Raw genomic sequence first — 27,952 nt, forward strand, 5'->3', positions numbered from 1 at the left:
GATTGGGAGATGAAGAGGAAGGGATGTGGACTGCGGTAGAGCCCAGAAGCGTCAGACCAATGATTCCATCCTACGCGCTCAAACGAGCAACGAGGGAGATAATAAAAATCGATGGCACTCGAAAGTTCTGACATCCACGAATCTCGCGGCTCCGCAGTTGAAAGTTTGAGAGATGAACATTCGTGATGTTAGTAAGATGGGCCACTCAGCACGACAAGTCTGTCGCGAGCTGTTGGTGATGTAGCCAGAAGTAGCCACCATGGAGGTGCTAATCAATGAATAGATAGCCAAAATATTTGGGTGTGCTCTTGACTATGGGCGAGAGGTACCACACAGGCTTCTTGTCAGGAAGCGTCTTTGATGCCAGAGTATGCACTGTCAACATGGAACAAGAAAACGTGTGCAATTGTATCGCGATGTGACACCGCCCACAGCAAGTACTTTCATCAGCTTTGTAATTCATCTTCACATACTTAATAGTTAGCATCTTGCTCAATGAGCGCGATGGCTTTTGAAGAGCGAGGCTCAATGGAACACTTGAAGGGGTTAGGGCGGCTAGAAGGGCATATATTCGGATCAGCGCCGGACGTGATCAGATATCCAACATACCTGACTGTGCCTGATAATGGATCGACCTCGGGGATGATCTCAATACCGTTCTCGATGGCCTTCGAGATATCGAACACGGCCAGTGACATCGCAGCGGATAACCAGACAGAGGCCTCAGCGAGGTGAATAGCTGTAAACGGAAATCAACTGAACGTCTAAATACAGTTTGGGAGTCGGGCATACCTGGACAAATACTGCAAAGCAGAAAGTTAGCATGCCACAAAAACCTGCTGCATACTTACCGTCTTCCAAAACCGAAGCAGATCGTGCGTGGATCTGTCTCAGGATGCTTGCCTAAAAAGCGTTCAGGATTGAATTGCGAAGGGTTGGCATATCTCTTCGGGTCATTCAGCATGAACCTGCCATCATATTCTGTTCAAACATCGAATATGGGAAAAAGAATACCAACCAGATGTTAGTCATGATCAAGGAACCTTTTGGGATGTAGTACCCGTCATGGATGTCGTCCTTAGAGACGCAGTGCGGAATACCTGACATTGAAATACCGCTCGGCAACTATATAATGCGTTAAATGAAACACACAAACCGATAGGGAGAACAGAATGCCATCGTAGGGCCTCTTTAACAAGCGCTCCGATGTAGGGGAGTGTGTCTTGGTCGGCGAAGGAGGGAAGACGATCAGGACCGATAACAGCATCTATTTCGGCCTGAGCCTTCTTCTGCACGTCAGGGAACAGCGTCATAGCTAGGAAGAACGCATTAATAGTAGAAACAGTCTGGGGGAAAAGTGTGGCGCTCTCAGAAGATGATTGTCAGAAATACAGAGCGAGGGACCAACAGTGTCAGAAGCGCTAGCGTATAGGGTTGCAGCAGACAACTTCACATTGTGCTCGTCTTCCGCTGACAAACTACCGCCTCTCAACAGATTCGATGTGAAAGACTCCGGGGCAATGCCAGCAGCCTGTGAAAGTCAAACTTCAACACATACTCGCAGAATTATAGATGATGGTCACCATCTGATCCACGACAAACTTGTACGGTGCAGAAATCAATTCTTCAAAGTCGTCGTGCCATTCGCGGGCCAGACGCTTGAAACCAGCACCAGGGAACCATTCGGGGACCTTGATCACTAAAAGTGGTGAGGCCATTTGAAACAAACATCTGAATACTATGGCTTACAGAATGGCACAGCATCAGCTATGAAAGCGCCAGGAGCAGTGGCACGCGACCACTGGTCCACAACACGGTCTGCAAGGTCAACGAAAGGATCGTCGTTCTCTTTCACCTCGTAACCATGAGAGATGCGCAGAATCACAGCGCCAGCGGTGCTATAAAAATCAAGAAGATCATGTCGATACAATGATAAATGATACCTACTGTCGAACATGCGCCTGCAGTTGATCGGGTTTCGCGAGCACACGCTTGAGGAATCGGCGAGTCTCGACCTCCTCAACCTGGTTATAAATTGCCACAGCGGCGCGGGTGCCAATGACGCTGTGAGAGTTTTTGCGGTGCTGGCGTAAACGGCCGCAGTAAGGGAGGAGAGACGTAGCGTTTTTGTAACCAATAAGATCACCACCGACAGGAAACACAGGACGGTCAGAGTAAATAGTGCCCTTGTTGTCCAGCATGTCCATCGCAGCCTTGACAGAGTTCAACACTACAATGTGTTGACCCAGGACCTTGATATGCGAAATGTCACCTGTCGACAAGACGTTGGAATGCAAGATTATGTGAAACAAGATATACTCACCGTACGTATTGCCCCACTCCGTGAAGGTGAGCCAGAGCTTTGAGTGGGGCATGTCCAGGACATTCCCGATGAGAGGCCACCCCGGAGGACCAGGGGGATATGGAGGATTCTTCTTGTTGAAGACCTGCTTGAGCAGATATACTCCGACACAAGCAAGGCATAGGTCGAGCGCAGTGACGTTTGTGAGGGCCAACATGATCTGATACTAGATGAGGACGATCCGAGTCAACTTGAGAGCGGGGTTGTAATGAAACCAGATAAGAGGTGGGTGTTACAGTGGGACATATTTCACTGGCCGCAAACTCCTGGGCCCACTTCGGAAGTGTATGAATTGGTCTGTTACCAGCCTTTGCCGGCCTTGCCGGTACTACAACAAGGTACGTGAGCAAGACCTCGTTCACCGCTCGGAAAGGATGGACCTTACATAATAGTCCGCTAGTACTACCACACAGGGGCTGTTTGTCTCTTTCAGGCGATATGGTCAGCCAATGAATTGGTTTCCGAGGTCATTCTTGCATATACCTTGTCGCTTGGCAGCCGAACAGTAGTCAGGGCGCTCTATTTATATATCTCTTTGCATGTGTCGCCTGAAGTCTGTGAGTGCGTCCGAACCGTGAAGCTGCGATGTAGACTGTTACCTTTGTTTCCACAACACCCTCGATCTCGCGTGTCCCCTTCAACCATGATGCATGATGTGCTGTTCTCGCTATTTGACTCACTTTCACATTGTCCACTTCTTTAACACATTCTCCCCGGTCCAATACTACTAGTTGGTGATCTTTAGCCTCAACGCTTAGTACAATCATACAAATTGAAGTGTCTATCGTGCCGAACAGTTGTCAACAACACGTCCAGCACAAGCACAGCATAACCTGAACCCTCAACCACTCTTTTGTCCTCTATCCTTGTCGTTTTGCTTCATCGCACCATCATGCCCGATAGCTTAGAAGGTCGACACATCAAAATTAAAGGTGAGTCGTCTCTTACTACTTATCTGTTTCGTGATCCTCACTACACTGGAAGTTGTCAGCGGGCCAAATTTACGAGTTCCTTCTGAGTGCGTACTGTCTCGACTCGACCAGGCGCTGAAATACCAATGCTGTGGGGTGAGCTTGGCACTTGCGACACCTCGGTGATTGACTTGACTGAAACATACTGCAAGTCATCATCATCACTCGGTTATATGCCATGTATCAAGGATCCTGATACTTCTCATTGTCACCTTCCTGGCTGTTGCCATTTTCAACGGAGTGGCAGTCGTAATAGCAACGATGCGTACTTCAGGAGGTGCGCATAATTGTGGATGAAAACAAACGTGCACGGGGCTCATTGATGAATACTAGAGGAACTCATTTTCTCCGGTACTCATCAGTGCGCGACTACCTATACGGAAGTTTCCCTACTTCTAAATTCTATTACTTGGATATTCAGTACCGTGTGGGAGGTCCTCGCACTATGTCTCGCAATCTGGATTGCTGTCAAACACTTCCGTGGACTACAACGACATTCGACGGGAGGGATTATCGAGGACTGTTTCGCGGTGTTGATGAAAACTCATGTGGTTTACTTTGCGAAGCAAGCTCATGTTATGACTCTTATTCCTTTTTTTTGACTGAAGAGTCCGATATGATAGCTTTGTTGCAGTTTCTTGATCCCATATCATTTTTGATTTCTCCCACGCTGATCTCAACGGTATGTCAATCTTTCACTTCTACATGTGACCACAATTCATCATTCCTATAGATTCCCTGGGCATTCGGACTTTTTACGACTTTCTTCAAATTGCGGAGGTCGTGCAGATGTCTGTGCTAGGACCACGCCTGATCCTTAGCATTCGAGAATATCACGCCAAGCTCATGGCCGACTCCGACGCAGCAACCGGTATGACCTCAATCGCTTTCCAAGAACGTGTTCATATATCAACTAGCAGTAGTGTGATACTCGGTGAAGTTAGCGGTAGTCTAGTGCTCTGGGAGGAGCAGGGTAACTTGCTTGTATTTATTCCCACTTTCGTGATAGTATTGATGAAGCTTATTTAGTGCTTCGAAGTAGATTTCGAGACAGGTCTGGGCAAAGTTTTCGTCGCTCTGTGTGACGCCAATCACTCCTACGATTACTCGGGCAAATGGGCGCTCGAGAGCCAAGTCGAGCGAGTCCTCAGCAATCCGTCCTCGATTCATCTTCTCGCCTCATTCAAAGTCTTACCCTTGTGTTCTCACCGGCTTACAGAAATTCACTAAAGTAACTACACGATGCGCGGAAAACACTCGCGCATACGCAACTTGGTGCGAGGCATGTCGAATGGGTTGGAATGAGGTTAATGCTTCTGGAGGAGCTTGCCTTTGCTTTTTTTCCGACAAGACAGAAATTACTAGTATAAATACGAACTTATACGAGTGGTGTTGGGATGGTTAATGAAGCGCCATTGGGGGGATACATGTACCTTGTTAAGTAATGTGCTAAGACGGCTGCGAGTAAGCTTGGATGAAAAGATGTTCATATGTCCTTTATGTAGTTGGGATTCAGCGCCTCTGGGTGATGAAGATAATTTCAAGGGATCCGAGGTACACTAGTCTGAGCATCGCACACCGAACATCAAACAGCTTGTTGACGTGGTACAAAACGGTGACAGTGACGCACCCAGAAACAGACATGTCAGGTTTTGGACGTGGTGATGACTTCGGATGGAGTCAAAAGTAACTACCATGCGTCAAGCCTGAGGTGTAGACCACAAGCGTCTTTAATACCAGCACTGTCAACAACATGGAACAGGAAGATATGTGTACAATTGTATCGCGACGTGACACCACAGTCGATCCTGCACTATGATACAAAGTTCAAACTATGACGGACCTAGATATAAGGTATGAAAATCACCGCTTGCCTCAGATTTGTGATACATTTTTCACTCACTTAATAGTTAGCATCCTGCTCAATCAGCGCGATGGCTCTTGAAGAGCGAGGCTCAATGGAACACTTGAAGGGTTTAGGGTGACTAGAAGGGTATATATCCGGATCAGCGCCGGACGTGATCACTCAGATCAGATATATGACATACCTGATTGTGCCTGATAATGGATCGACCTCAGGGGTGATCTCAATACCGTTCTCGACGGCCTTCAAGATATCGAACACGGCCAGTGACATCGCAGCGGATAACCAGACAGAGGCCTCAGCGAGATGAATACCTGTAAACCAAAATCAACTGAACGTCAGAATACAGTTTGGGAGTCAGGCATACCTGGACAAATACTGCAGAGCAGAAAGTTAGCATGTCACAAAACCCTGCTGCATGCTTACCGTCTTCCAAAACCGAAGCAGATCGTGCGTGGGTCTGTCTCAGGCTCCTTGCCTAAAAAGCGTTCAGGATTGAATTGCGAAGGGTTGGCATATCTCTCCGGGTCATTGAGCATGAACCTGTCATTATATTTTGTTCAAACATCGAATATAGGAAAAGAGCGTACTGACCAGATGTTAGTCACGACCATGGAACCTTTTGGGATGTAGTACCCGTCATGGATGTCGTCCTCAGAGACGCAGTGGGGAAAACCTGACATTGAAATACCGCTCAGCAACTAAATAATGCGTTCAATGAAATATACAAACCGGTAGGGATAACAGAATGCCATCGTAGGGCCTCTTTAACAAGCGCTTCGATGTATGGGAGAGAGTCTTGTTCGGCGAAGGAGGGAAGACGATCAGGACCGATAACAGCATCTATTTCAGCCTGAGCCTTCTTCTGCACGTCAGGGAATAGCGTCATAGCTAGGAAGAACCCATTGATAGTAGAAACAGTCTAAGTGTGGCGCTGTCAGAAGATCATTGCCAGAAATATAGAGCGAGGGACCAACAGTGTCAAAAGCGCCGGCATATAGGGTTGCAGCAGACCATTTCACACTGTGCTCGTCTTCCGCTGATAAACTTCCGTCTCTCAACAGATTCGAGGTGAAAGACTCTGGGGCAGTGCCAGCAGCCTGTGAAAGTCAAACTTCAATCAATGCACACTGGCAGAATTATAAATGATTGTCACCATCTGATCCACGACGAACTTGTACGGTGCAAAAATCAATTCTTCAAGGTCGTCGTGCCATTCACGGGCCAGACGCTTGAAACCAGCACCAGGGAACCATTCGGGGACCTTGACCACTGGAATGGTGAGACCGTTTGAAGCAGATATATGAATGCTATGGCTTACAGAATGGCACAACATCAGCCATGAAAGCGCCAGGAGCGGTGGCAAGCGACCACTCGTTCATAACGCGGTCTGCAAGGTCAACGAAGGGATCATCGTTCTCTTTCACCTCGTATCCATGAGAGATGCGCAGAATCACAGCGCCAGTGGTGCTCTAAAAATCAAGATCGTGTCGATACAAAGATAAATGATACGTACTGTCGAACATGTGCCTGCAGTTGATCGGGTTTCGCGAGCACACGCTTGAGGAATCGGTGAGTCTCGACCTCCTCAACCTGGCTGTATATGGCAACAGTGGCGCGGGTGCCAATGACGCTGTGGAAGTTTTTGCGGTACCGGCGTAAACGGTCACCGTAAGGGAGAAGAGGCATAACGTTTTTGTAACCAATGAGTTCACCACCAACAGGCAAAACCGGACGGTCAGAGTAAATAGTGCCCTTGTTGTCCAGCATGTCCATCGCAGCCTTGACAGAGTTCAGCACTATGATGTGCTGACCCAAGACCTTGATATGCGAAATGTCACCTGTCGACAAGACGTTGGAATGCAAGATTGTGTCAAACAAGAGATACGCACCATACTGCTTGCCCCACTCTGTGAAGGTGAGCCAGGCCTTTATGTGGGGCATGTCCAGGACGTTCCCGATGAGAGGCCACCCCGGAGGACCAGGGGGATACGGAGGGTTCTTCTTGTTGAAGACCTGCTTAAGCAGATATACTCCGACACAAGCAAGGCATAGGTCGAGCGCAGTGACGTTTGTGAGGGCCAACATGAGGTAATACTAGGTGATGAAAATCAACTCGAGAGCGGGGTTGTAGTGAAACTTGAAAGCTTGAAGGATCAGATGAGGGGAGAGTCTTGGGGGCTTCATTATTTGAACAACACCGGTAGGGAATTGTTCGCCACCATCATGATTAGGCCCACTTCGGAAGGCTATAGTCCGGTGATGAGTGACTCTTACTATCGTTCCATGGGAAATGCACAAATTTCACTTATATTGCTAATAACATCACAACAACAACACATATTCAAATATTCATATCGGATCTACTGTAGTGTATACCTTAGGTCTCTGCGCATTAGGCCCAACAAGAATTTCTTTTATTTCGTTGTGAGCTTGCTGCAGCGGCAGCACCGGAAGTTGAGATGTCGAAAAACAACAGAAATGCACAACTTCGTCACACTATGTCACGCGCGGCACCTCGGCCAATACACAATTGTATCGAAAGTCCGACAGTGCTCATAGCGAAGAATTCACACCCATTCAATTAACACCAGATGCAAACAAAGCGGAGACTCAATCAAGCCGAGAGTGTGATTTCCTGATCTAGCCTGACTGTCACGGTTTGCTCATGAATCGTGAATAGCAAGCTGTAGTAGTGTTCTATTGTAACATAGAAACACCTGGAGTAGATTCAGAATGGTGTATTTTATATATCTTGAAGTTCCTATGTTGATAGGTTGATGGGATCTGGGTGGATCTTGACTTTACCGAATGAAATATATGTAGAGTTGTGAGCTCTGGAGTGCATTGCGCATCACCCATTGATTGTGCATTCCGCATTGGGTCATAGTACCAGTCCGAGATTGTTCGCCTCCGTAGTAGTACGTACAGCAAGGTATGAACAAGACCTCGTTCACCGCTCGGAAATTTACATAATCAGTCCTCGCTTATAGCTGGTATGCGTCTGATGCACATATACAGCAGTTCTATCAAGTGTAGCTGTGTTCAGTAAACCTAAGGTCTCAGCCAATGAGTTGGTTTCCGAGGTCATATACCTTATCGCCAGCCGAACAGTAGTAGTCAGGGGGCTCTATTTATATATCTCTTCTATCGGATTGGTGGAACATTAATTTTCAGTTCAGAACCATTTGGAATGCGTCCGAACAACGTCCGAAACTGTGCAACCTGCGATGGCAGACTGTTACCTTTGTTTCCACAACACCCCCCCTCAACCATGATGCATTGATGCATGATGTGCCGTTTTCGCTATCTTTGACATTGTCCACTTCTTTTGAAGTTCTTTAACACACACTCCCCTTGAAGCGTCTATCGTGCCGAACAGTTGTCAACAACACGTGCAGCGCAAGTACAACTTAACCTGAACTCTCAGCCACTCTTTCATCCTCCATCCTTGTCGTTTTGCTTCATCGTACCATCATGCCCGATAGCTTGGAAGGTCGATACATCAAAATCGAAGGTGGGTCGCTTCATACCACCTTCGTATCTGTCTCGTGATCCTCACTACACTGATAGTCGTCAGCGGGCCAAATTTACAAGTACCTTCTGAGCACGTACTGTCTCGACTTGACCAGGCGCTGGAAATTAGCCATTGGAGTCTTATTGTCCGAATTCTATAGCGTGGGCCGATACTATGCAACCTTGTACAAGCTCATTGAAACTTTCAGACACAACTTGAGGACTGAACTTCTGTTTGCAGATCATTAGATTGGCATCGCCTGCATTTTCATTAGAGATCAGGGCTTCTTTCGAGCTCGATCGGAATGCTGGGCAACGGAGAAAACTTGGAATTTCATGGAAATGAAACTATTGGCGAGTCACCTCCTTTTCACTCATGCGTATATACTCACATCTCGTAGATACCTTCCCGTTCGTCCGTCGTGTTCACCCTTCTCTTACGCCGAATGCCGCTGTTCTACATCATCGCGACATTCAGGATAGCGCCCTGCTTGACGTGAGTGTTATCAGCCTCTGTGGTGTTGGCATTTGTTGACAGAATACCTACTCCGTGTCGGTGAATGTCAAATTGCTCGGAACACAGATGGTGGCTATGAAAGATTTGCCACATACGTGACAAGTAAGACTGTCTCTCACCTGAACATACCGTACTGCATTTTCAGTTGGTCCTGGACCAATGTCCGGTCGGCTATCCTGACCAAGCAGCAGCTCTCACCAACCTCGCGTGGGCCTGCCTCAAAGGCTATATTGGAAAGGATCCCCGAGACATTGACTTTATCTCTTTCGCGAAGCCCTAGCATTACGCCCACAAGGCCGGTCTGATTATCCATTATCTATATATCCCTTCTCTGAAGCGCTGACATGATGCTACCGCAAGGAGCGCACCACCATCTATATGCACGAATCCACGCAACTGTCCTACAAGCTATTGCCACTCTGTCCAGAGGGCACCTTCCTCCGTAGCATCGTAGCGGGGGCAAATAACGTTAATTCACTGATGCAACAATCTTCCACCTCACGCACCCAATGAAGCATCCACCTTCAAGGAGTCGTGCTTGAGCTCTGTCCTCCGGGCAACAAATACCATCCCAGAGCGCTCCACGAGCTTGCACAAGCAGTGGGACGACGATTCAAATAATGCAGTGGCATTGATGACCTAAACGAGTGCATACAACATCATTGACGAAGAAGCACTGCACCTGCGCCTGCGCCCTGTTGAGCACATATGTCATAATTTTCCATTGAACAACCTAGGATTCGGCCCTCCTCGATCGTTTCAAGTAACGCGGTGATGTTAACGACATCATCAGAACCATCAGCCTCCGGCTCGAGGCAGTGACATTACGTCCACCTGGGAATCCGTATCGTGATTTCATGTTTAACAACTTTGCTCTCGCGCTCAAAACTAGATAAACCAATTCGGAAGCGAGCGATGATCTCAACGAGGCCATCGACTTGTGCCAGGATTCACTTCAATTAGAACAGCATGGCCATCAAATTTTTCGCCATTTGAGCTCGGTGTTTTGTTCTCGTTTCACGCAAACTCAGAGCAAGGAAGATATCAAGGAGGTCATTAGAGTCACTAGAGAATTTGTATTCACTGCGGACAGATGTATCTCTCACGTGACACGACAACGCATCCGTTTCGCGTCAATCACCCTTAGTGTCGATTCTGACCTTCTTGCCTTGTTACTCGAAGTTGCAAATCCTTATTTTACAAATTTGAACTTTATTCTGAATCCCTGACGCAAATTGAAAGTCCTAGTGCACGCAGCATTTATGTTTGGCTCCAAGGCAAGTTGAACAGACCTGGAAATGCAACAGGCTGCGCGTTGCCACAGCCGAATGCTACATGCAAAGTGATTAAATTGTTTCAAGAACATCCAGGTTGGTTTGAATATGACACCAACTGTGAAGGATCTAGTGTGGTACGTTTCGCATCGGTTTTCATCGGGGTTCCACTGACCGGCAGGAGAGAGCGAGCAAGTGTGCATCACTTGGTGACTGATCCCTGGGGCCTGGACAGAGGACTTGCGACATAGGAGGAATGTGAAGCATCGAGGTATGTACGTCGATAAAAACGTCAACTACGGGATGTAATGTGGATCTCTAGAGGCGTGGCGCGTCAAGTTTATATCCGTTTTCATCAGTCACCTTAGGCCCTTCCTATATTTTCGTTACTCGTCAAGTCTCCCGGGGAAGGCAGCGAGGCAGGGATGCTACTGAAGTTTATTTCGGAAGAATATGGGCATCAATTTGCCATCGACTACATAATCGTCAGAACGAAAGTTGGGCTTCCTGCGATGCGGTTTCTTCCAGTGCTCTATTTGCATGAATTTATTTTCGTGGTACACCCGCCGAAAAGGGATGACCACCATCTACCCCACGGCCGAACTGCATTCATCACCTGTCTGTGCACACCCTGTGCATTCTCTACGTTCTCGGATCTTGGTTGTCAGTCGGAGTTCTGGGGTGTCGGTGTAGTCTCGAGCGTCGTTATAGTAGCTGGTTCATGCGAAATATAGACGGCGCCCCAATCCACATTCTCACACAGGCTACCGTACGAAAGCGTGAGTCAACGGAAGAACTTCCAATTGGCATCAACTGCATGATGGATCCAGTGGTATGGTTTTATAAATGTTGATGGTGTGCCTTGGCAGCTGTATGGCGTGTGTGAGTTTTTTCCTCAGACTTTGACTCTGATGGCGTGTCAACTGAACTTTACCACCGTCAATTACTGTACATCTAGGTATCATTTTCTCCATTTTCCTCTCTCGACGCTCTCTTGATATAGGGTGGTGTTGCATCTTTATCATACATCAATCACGGAATCTCAACAAGGACGTATCTGGTGAAACCTGATAGATCTCACCACCCAACTCCACGATACAAATCAAATATTCTGCGCTCACCATTTCTGGCATCCTGATGATATAGCCTTTCCGAGGCAGTGAGCGAGAGGGTGGAGGGTGTGCATGAAGCGACAGATGGTCTGAGGACGAGATGAGACATTGAGATATGTGCTCGCAGGGAGGCTTCGGTAGCCCAGGTAGGATGCGAGTTTGTTTGCCTCGTGTCGATCTCCCCTATTTTGACGCCAGCTTTTCTGGTCTAGCGTCATGCCGATGCAATGTGAATTTGTTGAGTGACCTTGGTATGCTCCCCGGGCCTGTGCTGGCGAGCCGAAAAGAGGGGAGATGACAGGCTTTTTGACGGTCGCACCATGATCAGTACGTGACAAACAGATGAAGTTGCATTGATGGACTGATGCATGTGTAGCAAAAATGGCATTGGAAACAAGGCGACGAGATCACGAAACAGTTCTTGATGTTGTTCCATCTTTTGCAGTGTTCAAGTGTCTCGCTCGTGCAGATGTTTCGTTGCCAATATGTATGAGCCTTTAAATTAATTTACCTTTCTTCATGCAAAAATGTCTACTTCAACCAATCAAACCAAGAATGGTCATTCTCCCTTGATTTCGTTTCGGTGATCCAAGCACTGGATGGCAGTATAACTAGCACGAATGCCATCGTGATACGACCACCAAGTTCATCTCTCAACCACACCCATTCTCTGTCAATATGACCATAGTTTCGAATGATCCCACTTGGTGGCCGACCATCGATGAATTTCGGTTTTTCAGCTATTTTTCACGTTCGTGGAGAGCAATCAGATGTTGAAGCTGATGTTTCGATCTAACCTTGGTTGTGGTTTCGCAGTTGCCGCCTTTGTTGGAGTGACGTATGATTGGGGTGAGCATGATAATATTTGAGGACTGTTGATATCTTACAAGTATTTTCAGCACTTACATTCGGGCAAGAGGTATGTCGATGCTATGACTGGAGCACCCATCTCGCTAAGAATGGTTTTATAGGTTGAACTGATCTGGGTGAGTAGAGTCTCATGTCAGAGGAACACTCATGAAAATACACTCAATTACAGAGGCAACGTTGGTCCTTAATGACAGTTCTGTATCTCGGCGTATGTAGCTTGTTTGTCGCTGTTTTCATGTTGTGCTGACTTGAAAGTACCCTAGGTGCGCTACCCTGGATTCTTATTTGCTGCGTATGTTCGGAAGGCTAAACAGTCGATGTTGTGCTAATTATATATCTCTCATAATCAGCCTGGTCGTAGTGGGTATGTCACCTTAGTACACATTCTCTGTCTTTGCTTCTTCTGACCAACAACATACAGGCAATATTCATACTATCTCGCTGACAGATACAGTAAGTCTTCTGCACAGAGGCCTACTATCCCCTCCAATTAACCGTGGTGTCCTATAGGAGTGGGTGTGGTTCTTTGCTAGCTTCTTAGTTCACTCATGACTACCACCCTATACTGTCATAGATGTGAGTCTGTTTGGAGTGTGTGGTACCCGAGGCTGGTCACTGACCAAATTCATCAGGCTTCATTATGTACGTCACACGGAATGTGACGACTGCTTTGGTATTACCAATGCTGTGGGGTGAGCTTGGCACTTGCGATACCTCGGTGATATTGACTTGACTGGAACATACTGCAAGTCATCATCATCACTCGGTTATATGCCATGTATCAAGGATCCAGAAAGATCTTGATATTTCTCATTGTCACCTTGCTGGCCGTTGCCATTTTCAACGGAGTGGCAGTCGTAATAACAACGATGCGTACTACAGGGGGTGCGCATAATTGTGGATGAAAACAAACGTGCATGGGCTCATTGATGAATACTAGTGGAACTCATTTTCTCCGGCACTCATCAGTGCGCGATTGCCTATCCGGAAGTTATTCTACTTCTAAATTCCATTACTTGGATATTCGGTACCGTGTGGGAGGTCCTCGCACTATGTCTCGCAATCTGGATTGCTGTAAAACACTTCCGTGAACTACAACGACATTCGACGGGAGGGTTTATCGAGGACTGTTTCACGGTGTTGATGAAAACTCACTTGGTTTACTTTGCGAGGCAAGCTCATATCGTGATTCTTATTCCTTTTTTCACTGAAGGGTCCGCTATGGTAGCTTTGTTGCTGTTTCTTGCACCCACATCATTTTTGATTTCTCTCCCACACTGATCTCGACGGTATGTTAATCTTTCACTTCTGTATGCGACCACGATTCATCATTCCTATAGGGTCAAAATTCCATAGGCGCTCAGACTCTGTACGGCTTTCTTCAAATTGCTGAGGTCGTGCAGATGTCTGTGCTAGGGCCACGCCTGATCCTTGGCATTCGAGAATATAATGCCAAGCTCGTGGCCGACTCCGACGCAGCAACCGGCATGACCTCAATCGCTTTTCAAGAACGTATGCATATATCAACTAGCAGTAGTGTGTGATGCTCAGTGAAGTTAACGGTTGTCTAGTGTTCTGCAAGGAGCAGGGTAACTTGCTTTTATTTATTCCCACTTTCGTGATAGTATTGATCAAGCTTATTTAGTGCTCTGAAGTAGATTTCTCTGGGAAAAGTTTTCGCCGTAGTATTTAGTTAAGATTCAAATCAATTATTCAACTACCTGCCATTTCATATTCGAGATTTGCTATACGTGCTGACAATGTTTACATAAATCAATATCCTACATATCTCTACTGGCACGAGCTGCCCACCCACGCTTGCACCAACTACTGATCCGATCCTGCATTATGATACAAAGTTCAAACTATGACGAACCTACATGTCAGGTTAAAAATCGGCGCTTGCCTCAGCTTTGTGATTCATCTTCACGCGCTTAATAGTCAACGTCCTGCTCAATCAGCGCGACGGCTCTTGGGGAGCGAGGCTTAACGGAACACTTAAATGGTTTGGGGTGGCTAGAAGGGTATATATCCGGATCAGCGCCGGACGTGATCAGATATCCAACATACCTGATTGTGCCTGACAATGGATCAACCTCAGGGATGATCTCAATACCGTTCTCGACGGCCTTCGAGACATCGAACACGGCCAGCGACATTGCGGCGGACAACCAGACCGAGGCTTCAGCGAGATAAATACCTGTAGATGAAAATGAATTCAACGTCAGAATATAATCTGAGAGTCGGGTATACCTGGACAAATACTGCAGAGCAGAAAGTTAGCATGGCACAAAACCCTACTGCATGCTTACCGTCTTCCAAAACCGAAGCAGATCGTGCGTGGATCTGTCTCAGGCTCCTTGCCTAAAAAGCGTTCAGGATTGAATTGCGAAGGGTTAGCATATCTCTTCGGGTCGTTCATCATGAACCTGCAATCATATTCTGTTCAAATGTTGAATACGGAAAAAAGAGGTACCGACCAGATGTTAGTCACGACCATAGAACCTTTTGGGATGTAGTACCCGTCATGGATGTCGTCCTTAGAGACGCAGTGGGCAAAACCTGACATTGAAATACCGCTCGGAAACTAAATAATGCGTTAAACGAAATACACAAACCGGTAGGGATAACAGAATGCCATCGTAGGGCCTCTTTAACAAGCGCTCCGATGTAGGGGAGAGATTCTTGGTCGGCGAAGGAGGGAAGACGATCAGGACCGATAACAGCATCTATTTCAGCCTGAGCCTTCTTCTGCACGTCAGGGAATAGCGTCATAGCTAGGAAGAACGCATTGATAGTAGCAACAGTCTGGGGGGAAAGTGTGGCGCTCTCAGAAGATGATTGTCAGAAATATGGGGGAGGGACCAACAGTGTCGGAACCGCCGGCATATAGGGCTGCAGCGGACCATTTGACATCGTGCTCGTCTTCCGCTGACAAACTATCGCCTCTCAACAGATTCGAGGTGAAAGACTCCGGAGCAATGCCAGCAGCCTGTGAAAGTCAAACTTGACCGCATACTCGCAGAGTTATAAATGATTGTCACCATCTGATCCACGACGAACTTGTACGGTGCACAAACCAATTCTTCAAGGTTGTCGTGCCATTCGCGGGCCAGACGCTTGAAGCCAGCACCAGGGAACCATTCAGGGACCTTGATCACTAAAAGTGATGAGGCCATTGGAAGCAAACGTCTGAATGCTGTGGCTTACAGAATGGCACAACATCAGCCAGGAAAGCGCCAGGAGCGGTGGCACGCGACCACTGGACCAGAACGCGTCCCGCAAGGCCGACGAAGGGATCGTCGTTCTCTTTCACCTCGTACCCATGAGATATGCGCAGAATCACAGCGCCAGCGGTGCTATAAAAATTAAGATCATGTCGATGCAACGATAAACGATGCGTACTGTCGAACATGCGCCTGCAGTTGATCGGGTTTCGCAAGCACACGCTTGAGGAATTGGTGAGTCTCGATCTCCTCGACCTGGCTGTATATTGCCACAGCGGCGCGGGTGCCAATGACGCTGTGGAAATTTTTGCGGTGCCGGCGCAGCTGGTCGCCATAAGGGAGGAGAGTCATGACGTTTTTCCAGCCAATAAGTTCGCCGCCAACAGGAAGAATAGGACGGTCAGAGTAAATGGTGCTCTTGTTGTCCAGCATGTCCATCGCGATCTTGACAGAGTTCACCACCACGATGTGTTGACCCAGAATATTAATATGCGAAATGTCACCTGTCGACAAGACATTGAAATGCAAGATTGTGTGAAACAAGAGACACTCACCATACTTTTCGCCCCACTCCGTGAAGGTGAGCCAGGGCCTGATGTATGGCATGTCCAGGACGTTCCCAATGATAGGCCACCCTGGTGGACCAGGGGGATATGGAGGGTTCTTCTTGTTGAAGACCTGCTTAAGCAGACATACTCCGACACAAGCAAGGCATAGGTCGAGCGCAGTGACGTTGGTGAGGGCCAACATGATCTAGTACTAGCAGAGGACGATCAACTCGAGAGTGGGGTTGTATTGAAGCTTGCAGGACGAGATGAAAAGATTCCTATACTGACCATCTTATTTATAAATTATAACTGAACTTAAGCTTGGGCCCGTCACGAGGCTTGATTATTTTGAAAAAAGTCCGGATAGAAAAGATCATCAATCTCAGTGGGAACCTACATCAAGCATTAGTGATATCATGATAAGACTCAGCGCTCATTACCAAGTACGGTGTTTAGCAACAGGTGACAGTGCAATGTACGAAGTTCGTAGATTACACTACTGTTGCTAAACACCGCGCACCTGGTGGTGACCTGGTGGCGAATTTCTCGCTACCGCTAGGGAGTGGGTGTTACAGTGGGACAAAATGGCCACTCTAGGGCTAATCTACATATTCAAGTTAGTAGACTCATGAGCCAAAGTCTGGAGGCTAATTAGTTGGCAATCGTACGTCTTCATTTAGACATTGGCAGCATATGTCACTTGCGTCATATTTCTTGTTATCATCTTGCACCATATGCTACGTACAGTACAGTTTCACCTTCGACACTCAGCCACAGACGAGTCCACCATGCCTGTATATCAGTAGCGCCGTTTCGCGTCGTAACACCTCAGCGTTGTCCTAACCACACGCTGAGACTCGTCTCGTTCTAGTTCTCACCAGTCTGGGACTACTAAACCAGTCTGTCTATGAGGCGAGCCGTCGTTGGAGTCTATGGACAGGGCCAGGGGGCTTTGGTGCTTCGGGCTGAGTTTAAGCGGCGGTGATCTCTGTCGTGCAGTGTGTAGTACCTTATTGAAGCTACCGTATCAGGCTATGTCAGGGACAAGGCCCACGAAGGGTTGTTCGATCTTAGACTCTTGGGTTCTGCTTTCGAAGATGCATAGGTCTGTGTGTGTCAAAGAGTGCGAGTTGAAGAATCTGACCTGCTGATGTTTGTACTTGTGTTTTATTTGTCCCTGTGGTGTCACATGTATATTGTGCTCACGTGATCAGCATGTTGTGACACGCCAGCTATTTATATCAAGTCGTCACCTCTCTCCGGTGGCAGCCAGTACCATCCTCTAATTTCATCTGCAAATCGATCATCTTCACCCATTGAAGGTCCACCGGCAATAAGCAGGGAACTTACTGTGCTCTCCCTGGTCCAACCCCACATTTCTGACATTCAAGCCTGAGGTGTAGACCACAAGCGTCTTTAATGCCAGAGTATGGACTGTCAACAACATGGAACAGAAAAATATGTACAATTGTAGCGCGATGCGACAGTCGATCCTGCATTATAATACAATGTTCAAACTATGATGGACCTAGATGTCAGGTGTGAAAATCGGCGCTTGCCTCAGCTTTGTGATTCATCTTCACGCGCTTAATAGTCAACGTTCTGCTCAATGAGCGCGACGGCTCTGGAAGAGCGAGGCTTCATGGAACACTTGAAGGGTTTAGGGTGGCTAGAAGGATATACATCTGGATCAGTGCCGGACGTGATCAGATATCCAACATACCTGATTGTGCCTGACAATGGATCAACCTCAGGGGTGATCTCAATACCGTTCTCGACGACCTTCGAGATATCGAACACAGCCAGTGACATCACAGCGGACAACCAGACCGAGGATTCAGCGAGATAAATACCTGTAGATGAAAATGAATTCAACGTCAGAATATAATTTGGGAGTCGGGTATACCTGGACAAATACTGCAGAGCAGAAAGTTAGCATGGCACAAAAACCTGCTGCATGCTTACCGTCTTCCAAAACCGAAGCAGATCGTGCGTGGGTCTGTCTCAGGCTCTTTGCCTAAAAAGCGTTCAGGATTGAATTGCGAAGGGTTAGCGTATCTCTTCGGGTCGTTCATCATGAACCTGCCATCATATTCTGTTCAAATGTTGAATACGGGAAAAAGAGGTACCGACCAGATGTTAGTTAAGATCAAGGAACCTTTTGGGATGTAGTACCCGTCGTGGATGTCATCCTCAGAGACGCAGTGGGCAAAACCTGACATTGAAATACCGCTCGGCAACTCGATAATGCGTTAGATGAAACACACAAACCGGTAGGGATAACAGAATGCCATCGCAGGGTCTCTTTAACAAGCGCTCCAATGTAGGGGAGAGAGTCTTGGTCGGCGAAGGAGGGAAGACGATCAGGACCGATGACAGCATCTATTTCGGCCTGAGCCTTCTTCTGCACGTCAGGGAATAGCGTCATAGCTAGGAAGAACGCATCGATAGTAGCAACAGTCTGGGAAAAAGTGTACCGCTCTCAGAAGATGATTGTCAGAAATATAGAACGAGGGACCAACTGTGTCAAAAGCACCGGCGTATAGGGCTGCAGCAGACCATTTCACAATGTGCTCGTCTTCCGCTGACAAACTATCGCCTCTCAACAGATTCGAGGTGAAAGACTCCGGGGCAATGCCAGCAGCCTGTGAAAGTCAAACTTGACCGCATACTCGCAGAGTTATAAATGATTGTCACCATCTGATCCACGACAAACTTGTGGGGTGCACAAACCAATTCTTCAAGGTTGTCGCGCCATTCGCGGGCCAGACGCTTGAAGCCAGCACCAGGGAACCATTCAGGGACCTTGATCACTAAAAGTGGTGAGGCCATTGGAAGTAAACGTCTGAATGATATGGCTTACAGAATGGCACAACATCAGCCAGGAAAGCACCAGGAGCGGTGGCATGCGACCACTGGGCCATAACGCGGTCTGCAAGGTCGACGAAGGGATCGTCGTTCTCTTTCACCTCGTACCCATGAGATATGCGCAGAATCACAGCGCCAGCGGTGCTATAAAAATCAAGATCGTGTCGATGCAACGATAAACGATGCGTACTGTCGAACATGCGCCGGCAGTTGATCGGGTTTCGCGAGCACACGCTTGAGGAACCGGTGAGTCTCGACCTCCCCGACCTGATTGTATATGGCCACAGCGGCGCGGGTGCCAATGACGCCATGGAAATTTTTGCGGTGCCGGCGCAGCTGGTCCCCATAAGGGAGGAGAACCATAACGTTCTTCCAGCCAATAAGTTCGCCACCAACAGGAAGAATAGGACGGTCGGAGTAAATAGCGCTCTTGTTGTCCAGCATGTCCATCGCGATCTTGACAGAGTTCACCACCACGATGTGTCGACCCAGAACATTAATATGCGAAATGTCACCTGTCGACAAGACGTTGAAATGCAAGGTTGTGTGAAACGAGAGACACTCACCATACTTATTGCCCCAATCTGTGAAGGTGAGCCAGGGCCTGATGTATGGCATGTCCAGGACGTTCCCAATGAGAGGCCACCCCGGAGGACCAGGGGGATATGGAGGGTTCTTCTTGTTGAAGACCTGCTTAAGCAGATATACTCCGACACAAGCAAGGCATAGGTCGAGCGCAGTGACGTTGGTGAGAGCCAACATGATCTAGTACCAGGAGAGGATGATCGACTCGAAAGTGGGGTTATAATGGAGCTTGCAGGATCAGATGAAAGAAGTCCAATACTGACCATCTTATTTATAACTCTTGGGCGCATCACGAGGCTTCCCTATTTGAAAACAGTGCGGATCATCAACCTCCCTCAGTAGAAACCTACATGTCAAGTATTAGTGATAAGACTCGGAAGTCAATTTATACCGGTCAATACCAAGTACCGTTTCGTACATTGCACTGTCACCTGTTGAAGTTAATACCGCCCGCCCGGTGGCGAATTTTTCGCTACCGTCAGATAGTGGGTGTTACAGTGGGATTCGTCCGGTAAATGGCCACTCTGAGGCCAACCTACATATTAGTAGACTCTTGAACCAAAGTCTTAGACTGATAACCAGTCTGTCTACAAGGCGAGCCGTCGTTGCAGTCTGCAGATGGAGCTATGGAGCTTTGGTGCTGAGTTTAAACGGTGGTGATCTCCGTCGTGTCACGGTGTAGTAGCTTATTACCATACTTATTATGATGGCAGAGACGAGGCCCGCAAAGGGTTTTTCGATCTCAGACTCTCGTTTTCTGCTTATGCCGATGCATAAGTTTGTATGTGTCCCAGCAAAGACTGCATATTGAATCTCGAAGAATCTTGAAGCTTGATTTTCGACAGACGTTTTGCAAGCCGACTGGGAAAAGAATACTGACAGCATGCCGTTCAGTACGGTCCAAGAACTGATAGAAAACCAAGCCAGAAAAAACAGTTTAACCGGGAACCCGGATTGGTTCGGTTACGTTCGATGGTGTTGCTGTCTGCAATCATCATCGATGAGATCACAGTGATGGTTGATATCGTGCTCACGTGATCAGTATGCACCAACCTATCTATATTTATCAACTCTTTTCTGTGGCAGTATTCTGGCCAGTTGACTTCTATACTTTCATTTCTCCATCAACAAAAACCGTCCCTGGTGTTATTCGCAAAGAAGATCATCCAAACATTTTGATTACACGGATGTCTCACTGCCCACATCCGACACTATCCCCAGTCCCTCGACCCCATATTCTTGAATAGCTTTTGAATGATATCAATGGCCTCTCTCATGGAGATATACTGGAAGGGGCGCGCATAAGAGTCGTCACATCATTTCTCAGGTAAATTTCAAAAAGGATATGAAGACCGTGCACCACCTATTGCGCGAATGGTTTCGTATTCGCAATCTCGGTGGACGGCTTCCCATTCCCTTTACCCCATTGCGTTCAGAGGTCACCGACGGTGTATCAGCAGCGAAAAAGTATCTCGCAGTTTTTAGAAAAAATGAAAATCAACCGGATATCCCTTCGCAACTGTAGACTAAAGTGAGCATATTTGTTTCACGTCAAGTAGAGCGCCGTTTCACATCGTGAAAAACGCAGGCCACTTTGCAAAAACTTCCTATTGTGTCTCCGGGCGCCGGTTCCCAGCCCTCGCCTTATTTCTGTTGGAACCGGTCGTGTCAGCAATACATCCAGCAACGCCAAAACTAGAATAAGAAGTCAGCAGCTTACTCCATGAAGTTGTTTGGGTGCAGTCATCGCAAAATAACGGAATACGATGGGACTTCTCCTTGAAGAAAAATGGTACCAGAACGATAAAAAGACGAGTAGTTTCCGATCCTTCGGAGGACCCTACTATTTCTGTGGGCATGAAAAAACACGCGGTACCGGGTGGCCTACCTCTCCCGTAGACACACCAATAGAAGGACACAACAATCATTCCTTATGTCAAGCCCATATGTCCTCACCTGAACAAATTGCGGTACAAATTATGTTGACGGCACTAGTACTGAAGGAACGTTCCCGAATTCCCATACCACACCTGCCTCTACTGTTACTCCGGCGCCGCCAAATTTGACTCCAGAAAAAGCAACACGCACGTCGCACATAGGCACAACGTTAGGGTTAGCTAGCGATCTCAAGATCGCATCCGTAGCACTGCCACTTGCTCAACTGCGCATAACTCAAATCGAGCAGGCGGGCGTCTTCGTGAAACACGGCGGATGTGTGTTTTAGAACCTGTCAGGGCCGCCGCGGTCTAGGGATCATCCTACTAGTACTTACGCGCTCGGACGAACACAACTGGCGGCGATGGCAAAACATCAGAGACCGATCGATTCAAAAGTCTTTTCTGCTTCTTCACAAGGGTTGCGACTGCACGGGTGAACTTTCGGAGGTGTCATCGGGGTTCATCGGTTCGCTGATGTGACGGTGTGAGATGGTGCGTTCGGACTCGGAGAAGTTCGATGGGTGTGAGATGGTGCGGACTCGGAGAAGTTCGACGGGTGTGAGATGGTACACTCAGAAGAAGTTCGACGGTCTGCCACGAGCTGTTAGGGTATCAAACGTAATATTATTAACGCTGTTAGAGTTTAAGTCGGAAGAACACTTGTTTGAGGCACGAGGAACTCGTTGTTAATCACTCGTACTCACTACCATGTGCATTTGTCGGTAAGTCAAGTGTCGTCATTATTAACATCGCATCGGCAGGTAGCAGTCAAGCAAGTTGTCAGGCAGACCGTGTACGCTGTTGGTAGGCAATGGATGTCAGTCCTTATTTCTAGCACGCATCCATTGTCAGAACATTGTAGCGAAGGCAATGGCCATGTGGATACCTAAACTACGGCAGATTCACAGAAATATCATTCGCACATTGTAGATTATTCCAACAAGATGAAGTAAGATGTCATAAATATACGATATCGAGATACACGACCAATCATCTTGCACATCCTCTGAGTGCAAGATACAAAATATGACGCATTGTCAGATGAAGTTGCAACCCAAGGCAACGGATGTATCCCTGCGTTGTTCTCCGGGCATCTCCCCGAGGTACTAAGCATCTTCCTGGATGAGCACCAGGGACTGAGCAGAACGGGGCTTAATAGAGCACTTGAAAGGCTTGGGGTGGCTAGAAGCGTGTTTGTCTAGACCAGCACGGCGAACGAAAGCAAGCGCGACATACCTGATTGTACCTGATGAGGGGTCAATCTCAGGGGTGATCTCAACACCATTCTCAACAACCTTGGAGATATCAAATACGGCAAGCGACATAGCGGCAGACATCCAGACAGATGCATCGGCGAGGTGGAGACCTACGTAAGCGACGTCAGAAATGTCCTGAGGATCGGCACCCTCTTTGAGCTAACTAACCTGGGCAGATACTGCGGAGCAAAACGTCAGGGTTTTGTTTCCGAATAACAACTCAATACTTACCGTCTACCAAACCCGAAACAGATTGTGCGAGGATCGGTCTCAGGCTCCTTTCCTTCCTTGGCCAAGAAGCGGTCAGGGTTAAACTCCGACGGGTTGGCATATGTCCGAGGATCATTAAGCATAAACCTGCCGCAAATTCAATCTTGTCAATATGACGAATACAGGAGGAGAGTACTAACCAAACGTTGGGTATGATCAAAGAGCCCTTGGGAATGTAGTACCCATCATGGATGTCGTCTTCAATAACACGGTGAGCAATGGCTGCCATTAAGATACCCCCTTGTCAACAATAGAACGCTATAAACAAAGTACACAAACCGGTAGGGACGACGGCGTTCCAACGTAGAACTTCCTTTGCGAGTGCCTCAGTGTAGGGGAGGGAGTCGCGGTCCCTGAAGGAGGGAAGACGATCAGGACCAACGACGGCATCGATTTCAGCTTGAGCCTTCTTCTGCGCGTCGGGGAAGAGTGTCATGGCCAGGAAAAACGAATATATTGCCGAAACTGTCTGAAGAAGGCATGAGCCTCAAAATGTCATATTTGAAATATGAAGGTCGAATCTAACCGTGTCGGCACCACCAGAGTACAAGGATGCAGCAGACCACTTCACGATGTGTTCCTCTTCGGCAGACAAAATACGGTCTTCTAACAGATTCGAGGTAAAGGATTTCGGAGCAATACCAGCAGCCTGAAAAATTGAAACTTCAACTCCTAATCAGAAAGCTACGAATGTTAGTCACCATCTGATCCTTGACAAATTTGTAGGGTGCAGCAACCATCTCTTCGAGGGTCTCGTGCCATTCGCGTGCTACGCGCTTGAAGCCAGCGCCAGGGACCCACTCGGGTACCTTAGCCACTACAAACAGTCAGGACTTGGAAGCAATAGTCAGAATGCTATAGCCTCACGGGATGGCATGATGTCAACCATCCAGGCACCAGTAGCGGTGGATTTGGAGAATTGATCTACAGCAAGGTCCGCAAGGTCGACAAAAGGGTCGTTGTTCTCCTTGACTTCATAGCCATGAGAGATACGCAGAATGATGGCGCCAGCGGTACTATTCAAATTCAGCCATGAAACATCAAGTATGAATAAGGATGGACAGCACATACTGTCTCACGTGTGCCTGGAGTTGGTCCGGTTTCGCAAGTACACGCTTCAGGAATCGATGAGTCTCGATTTCCTCGATTGGTTGGTATATGTCCATGGCGGCGCGACTACCAATGACGTGATGGAAATTTTTCCGGTACTCGCGTAGCCTGTCACCATAAGGGAGAAGAACGAGAGTGTTCTTCCAGCCAACGAGTTCACCGCCCATAGGTAGAACAGGACGGTCAGAGTAGACAGAGCTCTTCTTTTCCAGCATTTCCACCGCAGGCTTGACAGAGTTCAGGATTATGATGTGCTGACCCAGAACCTCGACGTGTGAGATGTCACCTGGACGGGCGGTTAAAATTCACGTTTTTTTTGTGGCAGAACGGGAGACACCCCACCATATTTCTTGCCCCATTCAGTGAAGGTGAGCCAAGGCTTGACCTGAGGCATGTCTGGAATGTTCCCAACGAGAGGACGGCCGGGGGGACCAGGGGGGTATGGTGCGGGATTCTTCTGCGTAAATACCTGCTTTACGAGATACACGCCGACGCCAGCAAGACCAATGTCTAGCCAGGTAATGTCAGTGAGTGTCAACATGGTAGCAGTGGAGATAAGATATTTTCAATGAGGAGTTGAAAAAGGAGGGTACTTGAGCGAGTATAGAAGTTTGGACCTGACGGTGCAGGATGATATAGTATTTGTGTATAGGAACTTCCTCATTTCGTTGCAATCTTCTCGAAGCGCGAGAGCAGCTGATAATGGATGGTCGTAACAGTAGTCGTAACATGCACGCGTAAAGATGCTTGTCAACCGGATAATAAATTGGGACAACCTTCAGGCACCCGCGGGACATATTTGACGCTGGACGTCTCTCACGGACAATGCTTGCCTATTCCTACCTAGTCTCCTCCTCTGGTGTATACAAAGGGCGCCGCCGCATCATCCAACTAACTCTTCAGGGTCGTACAACAATTTATCATAACACATGTTTCATACTTGGATCTTGGAGAAATGTAATAGATCTTGCCGCAAACTAACATTACGATGCAAATCCGTGTATTAATATTCCTCAAAATGCAATGCTCTAGACGGTGATCCCATGCGCCGCAGAGATAGAGTAGCTATAGTTCTTCCAATGACCAGATTGGTGCAGATCATACGTTACAATGCAAAAAGAACGATTGACACCAAAGTATGGGGTGGTACATTCTGTACTTCTCATCGCCCACGTGGCACTCATGTCCCGAACCGACTAAACTGCCTGAGCACTTTTAAGTTCCGTTGCGGATGAGTACTGCCCGTCCATGCGGATCAGCGATAGATCGCGGCCCCGGTGTAAAAAGAAAACTAACCTCATCCCGAACGTACTCCTGCGTGGTATCAATTTTAATCGAGATGTTATTCGGAATTCGCTGATATGATTCGATCATAGGTGAGCTAAGCCCTTTTGCAAAAAAAATTAAATCCACACAACTTACCTTTTGCGCGGTACCAGTGCTATTAGAGCTTTTCTGAATGCCCTGAAGTGAGAGCGACATATTTTCATCTCGGGTATCACCGCGAAGACTCTTGCGTGCGTTAAGGGTTGCCAGTAGAGAGTTGCAGTAAACTGAAAAAAAAACAATGTCATCAATCTCGTGAATTTCATATTGCGGTTAAATGGTACTTACGACGGCCCAAGCAGAAATAAAATGCAATGTAAATGAAAGTACCATCCCACACGGTAATCTGCGCCACATTTCGGTCAGAAGCGCAACACCAAACCATTTGCGATTTGCTACGTACAGAAATGAGTGACATGACAGCGCAAATGCTGGTGAGGAGACCGGTGTTGATGCTAAACAGAATCAGCTTATTGATCATGTTGTCGGACCTCCGGAATCCAGTGCGAGATTGTTGAAGGAGTGTGCAGAGTAATACAGCGATAAGGACATCTCCAGCAGCCGCCAAAGCGTTCACAGACATAGACAATGGCTTGAGCGCAGTGAGTTCCGCGAACGTCGTCATATTGATACTAGAGGTAGTTTCCATTAGCTAGAATGCTTGATGTATTCCTACACGACTCACGCCTTTGCAACGTATACTTTAGATATCATATTAGTGGACTAGTTCCTGAAGAAAGGAGCGCATACTCACTGACAACGAGGAGGAATTCACCAATAACAAGGGTCATCACAGACAGGGTTGCAACCAAACTCTTGTTGCTTACTGGCTGAAAGTAAGCAAACGCTCGCTGGTGGATAAATGTCACACATACGTCTGTATACACGCATGGTAAGGAAGCTTGCAGGACGAGAGTCAGCACGACGCATTCTTTTCGGAAAGGCCTCACACCGACCTTTGAACCAAAAGTGCTGTGAAGCCATTGAATAAGACTTCGATCTGTCACATTTGTTCAAACAAGAATCACAGACTGATGATACGCAACTTACAATCAAACTCCAGACCAGTTTCCCGAGGTCAGCAGCGACGCCAAAGTCCGTTACAAGATAAGTATACACTATCAGAACGTGATGTTCAGCGCCAAGATAAATGTGGTTCGTATCACACACTAACCTGTATGTGTAATCAGAGCTTGATGCACCGAGTCTGATAGAAGCACAGCGCCAACCTATATTAAAAAATCCCGTTTAATGGTGGAACACATTTAGGTCATCCTACGTGAACGTACCATGAGCTTGATGTACCACGGATCCGAGGGGTACCGGCTGTAGTAGTACCATGTCTGTACGCAAGTGACTTTGTGCAATCATAAACATTAGGCCAAAGAGCGAAAGCGCATAAACATACCACCGTAGAGCCTGTAATATTCAAGTTTCATTTGAACACATTGCTTGACTGAACAAATTTGAGCACCTACGTGGCAGAGACTACAACCCCAATTAAGAATGCTCCAAAACTGGACAATGTTGTCAAGTCATTGGGGTATGTGGGGGATTTGAAGTATACGCACGTATTATCCAGAACACCCATGGTAGAGATGTATATGTTTGAACGAATGCGGATAAGGGTGCTGAAATACCTGGTGTAGAGGGGAGTGTCGGGTGGTAGCAACAGCTGGAACAACCTTTTGTATGATTAGATTCAGTGGCCAGCTGTTTTTGGAAGATGCCGTGAGGGCTGAAAAAATGGTGCGAAGTGACAGGCTTCCGTATAAAGCTGATGCTGACTTGATGGGCCGACCCGAATCAGATTCGGCGTCACATGAGGCTCCCAACTTCGAAATCGCAAGTTGCCAGAATTTCCGCATTAGACGCAACTACTCTCTTCCTCCACAGACCTCGCCAGGACTCTTCTCAGGGCTGCCAGGGCTGCCAACTTCATTACATACTACAATACTTATGACCATAAGCCCGACGAGAAGGTCTTTCATAATTGAACTTTGAAGGTTCACACTCAGTAGTCTCAATTACAGTGCTAGTAAGTAGTATGAGCACGCACCATAACGACACCTATTCATTACCGATTAGTGCTCGATCAGCGCGCGCTCTCAAGTTAAATTTTTCAATTTCTGGGGTCTCTTCAACAGAAGGCTTCCGTTATGGTTGTGCGAAGGCATAAAAACTCTTAGGAATCGCCGGTTTTCGTTCGGTCGTTCCATCGTTCTTCACTGGACTAGGAAGCGCGGTCATCCGATCCGGCCAGCTAGAAATAGACAGTTTGCACACGAACACAACACAAGATCTGTCTGGAGAAATCACCCTGAGATAGCTGTAAAGGC

General features: G+C 47.5%; 8 protein-coding genes across 8 annotated transcripts; 2 read left to right on the forward strand and 6 right to left on the reverse strand.

The window, feature by feature from the left end:
- Positions 1-238: 238 nt before the first annotated feature.
- F5147DRAFT_832858 (cytochrome P450) lies at positions 239-2,722 on the reverse strand. Its single transcript, XM_041443833.1, has 11 exons — positions 2,324-2,722; positions 1,948-2,272; positions 1,750-1,898; positions 1,584-1,699; positions 1,409-1,531; positions 1,157-1,346; positions 1,019-1,100; positions 852-968; positions 793-803; positions 610-739; positions 239-555 (listed from the first exon to the last, which is right to left on the reverse strand). The coding sequence occupies exons 1-11, from the start codon at positions 2,517-2,519 to the stop codon at positions 474-476; spliced, it is 1,521 nt and encodes a 506-aa protein (XP_041299168.1). The 5' UTR covers positions 2,520-2,722; the 3' UTR covers positions 239-473.
- A 528-nt stretch (positions 2,723-3,250) lies between these two features.
- F5147DRAFT_196190 (uncharacterized protein) lies at positions 3,251-4,180 on the forward strand. Its single transcript, XM_041428524.1, has 4 exons — positions 3,251-3,294; positions 3,347-3,610; positions 3,667-4,015; positions 4,067-4,180. Exons 2-4 carry the CDS (start codon positions 3,420-3,422, stop codon positions 4,133-4,135), a joined length of 609 nt encoding a protein of 202 aa, XP_041299169.1. The 5' UTR covers positions 3,251-3,294; positions 3,347-3,419; the 3' UTR covers positions 4,136-4,180.
- Positions 4,181-5,236: 1,056 nt separating this feature from the next.
- On the reverse strand, positions 5,237-7,285 carry F5147DRAFT_648134 (cytochrome P450; the record flags this gene model as incomplete). Its single annotated transcript, XM_041433260.1, has 11 exons — positions 5,237-5,318; positions 5,382-5,511; positions 5,565-5,575; positions 5,624-5,740; positions 5,792-5,873; positions 5,930-6,119; positions 6,175-6,297; positions 6,354-6,469; positions 6,519-6,667; positions 6,714-7,038; positions 7,090-7,285. 11 exons carry the CDS (start codon positions 7,283-7,285, stop codon positions 5,237-5,239), a joined length of 1,521 nt encoding a protein of 506 aa, XP_041299170.1.
- Positions 7,286-14,420: 7,135 nt separating this feature from the next.
- F5147DRAFT_767802 (cytochrome P450) lies at positions 14,421-16,463 on the reverse strand (the record flags this gene model as incomplete). The annotated part of the gene is made up of 11 exons (XM_041440909.1): positions 14,421-14,502; positions 14,557-14,686; positions 14,740-14,750; positions 14,799-14,915; positions 14,967-15,048; positions 15,105-15,294; positions 15,356-15,478; positions 15,531-15,646; positions 15,697-15,845; positions 15,892-16,216; positions 16,268-16,463. The coding sequence occupies 11 exons, from the start codon at positions 16,461-16,463 to the stop codon at positions 14,421-14,423; spliced, it is 1,521 nt and encodes a 506-aa protein (XP_041299171.1).
- Positions 16,464-16,981: 518 nt separating this feature from the next.
- F5147DRAFT_668041 (uncharacterized protein) lies at positions 16,982-17,730 on the forward strand. Its single transcript, XM_041435318.1, has 3 exons — positions 16,982-17,219; positions 17,271-17,349; positions 17,406-17,730. The coding sequence occupies exons 1-3, from the start codon at positions 17,169-17,171 to the stop codon at positions 17,483-17,485; spliced, it is 210 nt and encodes a 69-aa protein (XP_041299172.1). The 5' UTR covers positions 16,982-17,168; the 3' UTR covers positions 17,486-17,730.
- Positions 17,731-17,848: 118 nt separating this feature from the next.
- On the reverse strand, positions 17,849-19,891 carry F5147DRAFT_767803 (cytochrome P450; the record flags this gene model as incomplete). Its single annotated transcript, XM_041440910.1, has 11 exons — positions 17,849-17,930; positions 17,985-18,114; positions 18,168-18,178; positions 18,227-18,343; positions 18,395-18,476; positions 18,533-18,722; positions 18,784-18,906; positions 18,959-19,074; positions 19,125-19,273; positions 19,320-19,644; positions 19,696-19,891. The coding sequence occupies 11 exons, from the start codon at positions 19,889-19,891 to the stop codon at positions 17,849-17,851; spliced, it is 1,521 nt and encodes a 506-aa protein (XP_041299173.1).
- Positions 19,892-22,493: 2,602 nt separating this feature from the next.
- On the reverse strand, positions 22,494-25,016 carry F5147DRAFT_668062 (cytochrome P450). Its single transcript, XM_041435319.1, has 11 exons — positions 24,630-25,016; positions 24,249-24,573; positions 24,045-24,193; positions 23,879-23,994; positions 23,704-23,826; positions 23,457-23,646; positions 23,318-23,399; positions 23,139-23,264; positions 23,076-23,086; positions 22,888-23,017; positions 22,494-22,833 (listed from the first exon to the last, which is right to left on the reverse strand). Exons 1-11 carry the CDS (start codon positions 24,826-24,828, stop codon positions 22,758-22,760), a joined length of 1,527 nt encoding a protein of 508 aa, XP_041299174.1. The 5' UTR covers positions 24,829-25,016; the 3' UTR covers positions 22,494-22,757.
- A 353-nt stretch (positions 25,017-25,369) lies between these two features.
- F5147DRAFT_196486 (uncharacterized protein) lies at positions 25,370-27,691 on the reverse strand. Its single transcript, XM_041428525.1, has 15 exons — positions 27,185-27,691; positions 27,092-27,130; positions 27,022-27,032; positions 26,903-26,970; positions 26,788-26,842; positions 26,664-26,731; positions 26,570-26,613; positions 26,489-26,514; positions 26,368-26,439; positions 26,299-26,314; positions 26,017-26,245; positions 25,902-25,959; positions 25,710-25,840; positions 25,600-25,643; positions 25,370-25,492 (listed from the first exon to the last, which is right to left on the reverse strand). Exons 1-15 carry the CDS (start codon positions 27,202-27,204, stop codon positions 25,468-25,470), a joined length of 906 nt encoding a protein of 301 aa, XP_041299175.1. The 5' UTR covers positions 27,205-27,691; the 3' UTR covers positions 25,370-25,467.
- Between the last annotated feature and the right edge of the window lie 261 nt (positions 27,692-27,952).

This window comes from Suillus discolor, assembly GCF_016758755.1.
Source record: "Suillus discolor strain FC423 chromosome Unknown F5147scaffold_3, whole genome shotgun sequence".
In the NCBI taxonomy this organism is placed as follows: Eukaryota; Fungi; Basidiomycota; class Agaricomycetes; order Boletales; family Suillaceae; genus Suillus; species Suillus discolor.

Excerpts from the sequence above, each read along its gene's own strand:
- F5147DRAFT_668041 (XM_041435318.1), top strand. The coding sequence starts at position 17,169 with ATGAGGCGAGCCGTCGTTGGAGTCTATGGACAGGGCCAGGGGGCTTTG. Across the intron at positions 17,220-17,270 it reads AGGGCCAGGGGGCTTTGGTG|CTTATTGAAGCTACCGTATC; the intron begins CTTCGGGCTGAG and ends AGTGTGTAGTAC. Across the intron at positions 17,350-17,405 it reads TCTTAGACTCTTGGGTTCTG|CTGCTGATGTTTGTACTTGT; the intron begins CTTTCGAAGATG and ends GAAGAATCTGAC.
- F5147DRAFT_196190 (XM_041428524.1), top strand. The coding sequence starts at position 3,420 with ATGCTGTGGGGTGAGCTTGGCACTTGCGACACCTCGGTGATTGACTTG. Across the intron at positions 3,611-3,666 it reads AACGATGCGTACTTCAGGAG|AGGAACTCATTTTCTCCGGT; the intron begins GTGCGCATAATT and ends GATGAATACTAG. Across the intron at positions 4,016-4,066 it reads CTCCCACGCTGATCTCAACG|ATTCCCTGGGCATTCGGACT; the intron begins GTATGTCAATCT and ends TCATTCCTATAG.
- F5147DRAFT_196486 (XM_041428525.1), bottom strand. The coding sequence starts at position 27,204 with ATGGGTGTTCTGGATAATAC. Across the intron at positions 26,614-26,663 it reads AACTGGTCTGGAGTTTGATT|ATCGAAGTCTTATTCAATGG; the intron begins GTAAGTTGCGTA and ends CAAATGTGACAG. Across the intron at positions 25,644-25,709 it reads GCACTGGTACCGCGCAAAAG|CGAATTCCGAATAACATCTC; the intron begins GTAAGTTGTGTG and ends GAATCATATCAG.
- F5147DRAFT_668062 (XM_041435319.1), bottom strand. The coding sequence starts at position 24,828 with ATGTTGACACTCACTGACATTACCTGGCTAGACATTGGTCTTGCTGGC. Across the intron at positions 24,194-24,248 it reads CTCCAGGCACACGTGAGACA|TACCGCTGGCGCCATCATTC; the intron begins GTATGTGCTGTC and ends GAATTTGAATAG. Across the intron at positions 22,834-22,887 it reads CCCTCATCAGGTACAATCAG|CCACCCCAAGCCTTTCAAGT; the intron begins GTATGTCGCGCT and ends ACACGCTTCTAG.
- F5147DRAFT_832858 (XM_041443833.1), bottom strand. The coding sequence starts at position 2,519 with ATGTTGGCCCTCACAAACGTCACTGCGCTCGACCTATGCCTTGCTTGT. Across the intron at positions 1,700-1,749 it reads AGCTGATGCTGTGCCATTCT|TGATCAAGGTCCCCGAATGG; the intron begins GTAAGCCATAGT and ends CACCACTTTTAG. Across the intron at positions 1,101-1,156 it reads GCATTCTGTTCTCCCTATCG|GTATTCCGCACTGCGTCTCT; the intron begins GTTTGTGTGTTT and ends TTTCAATGTCAG.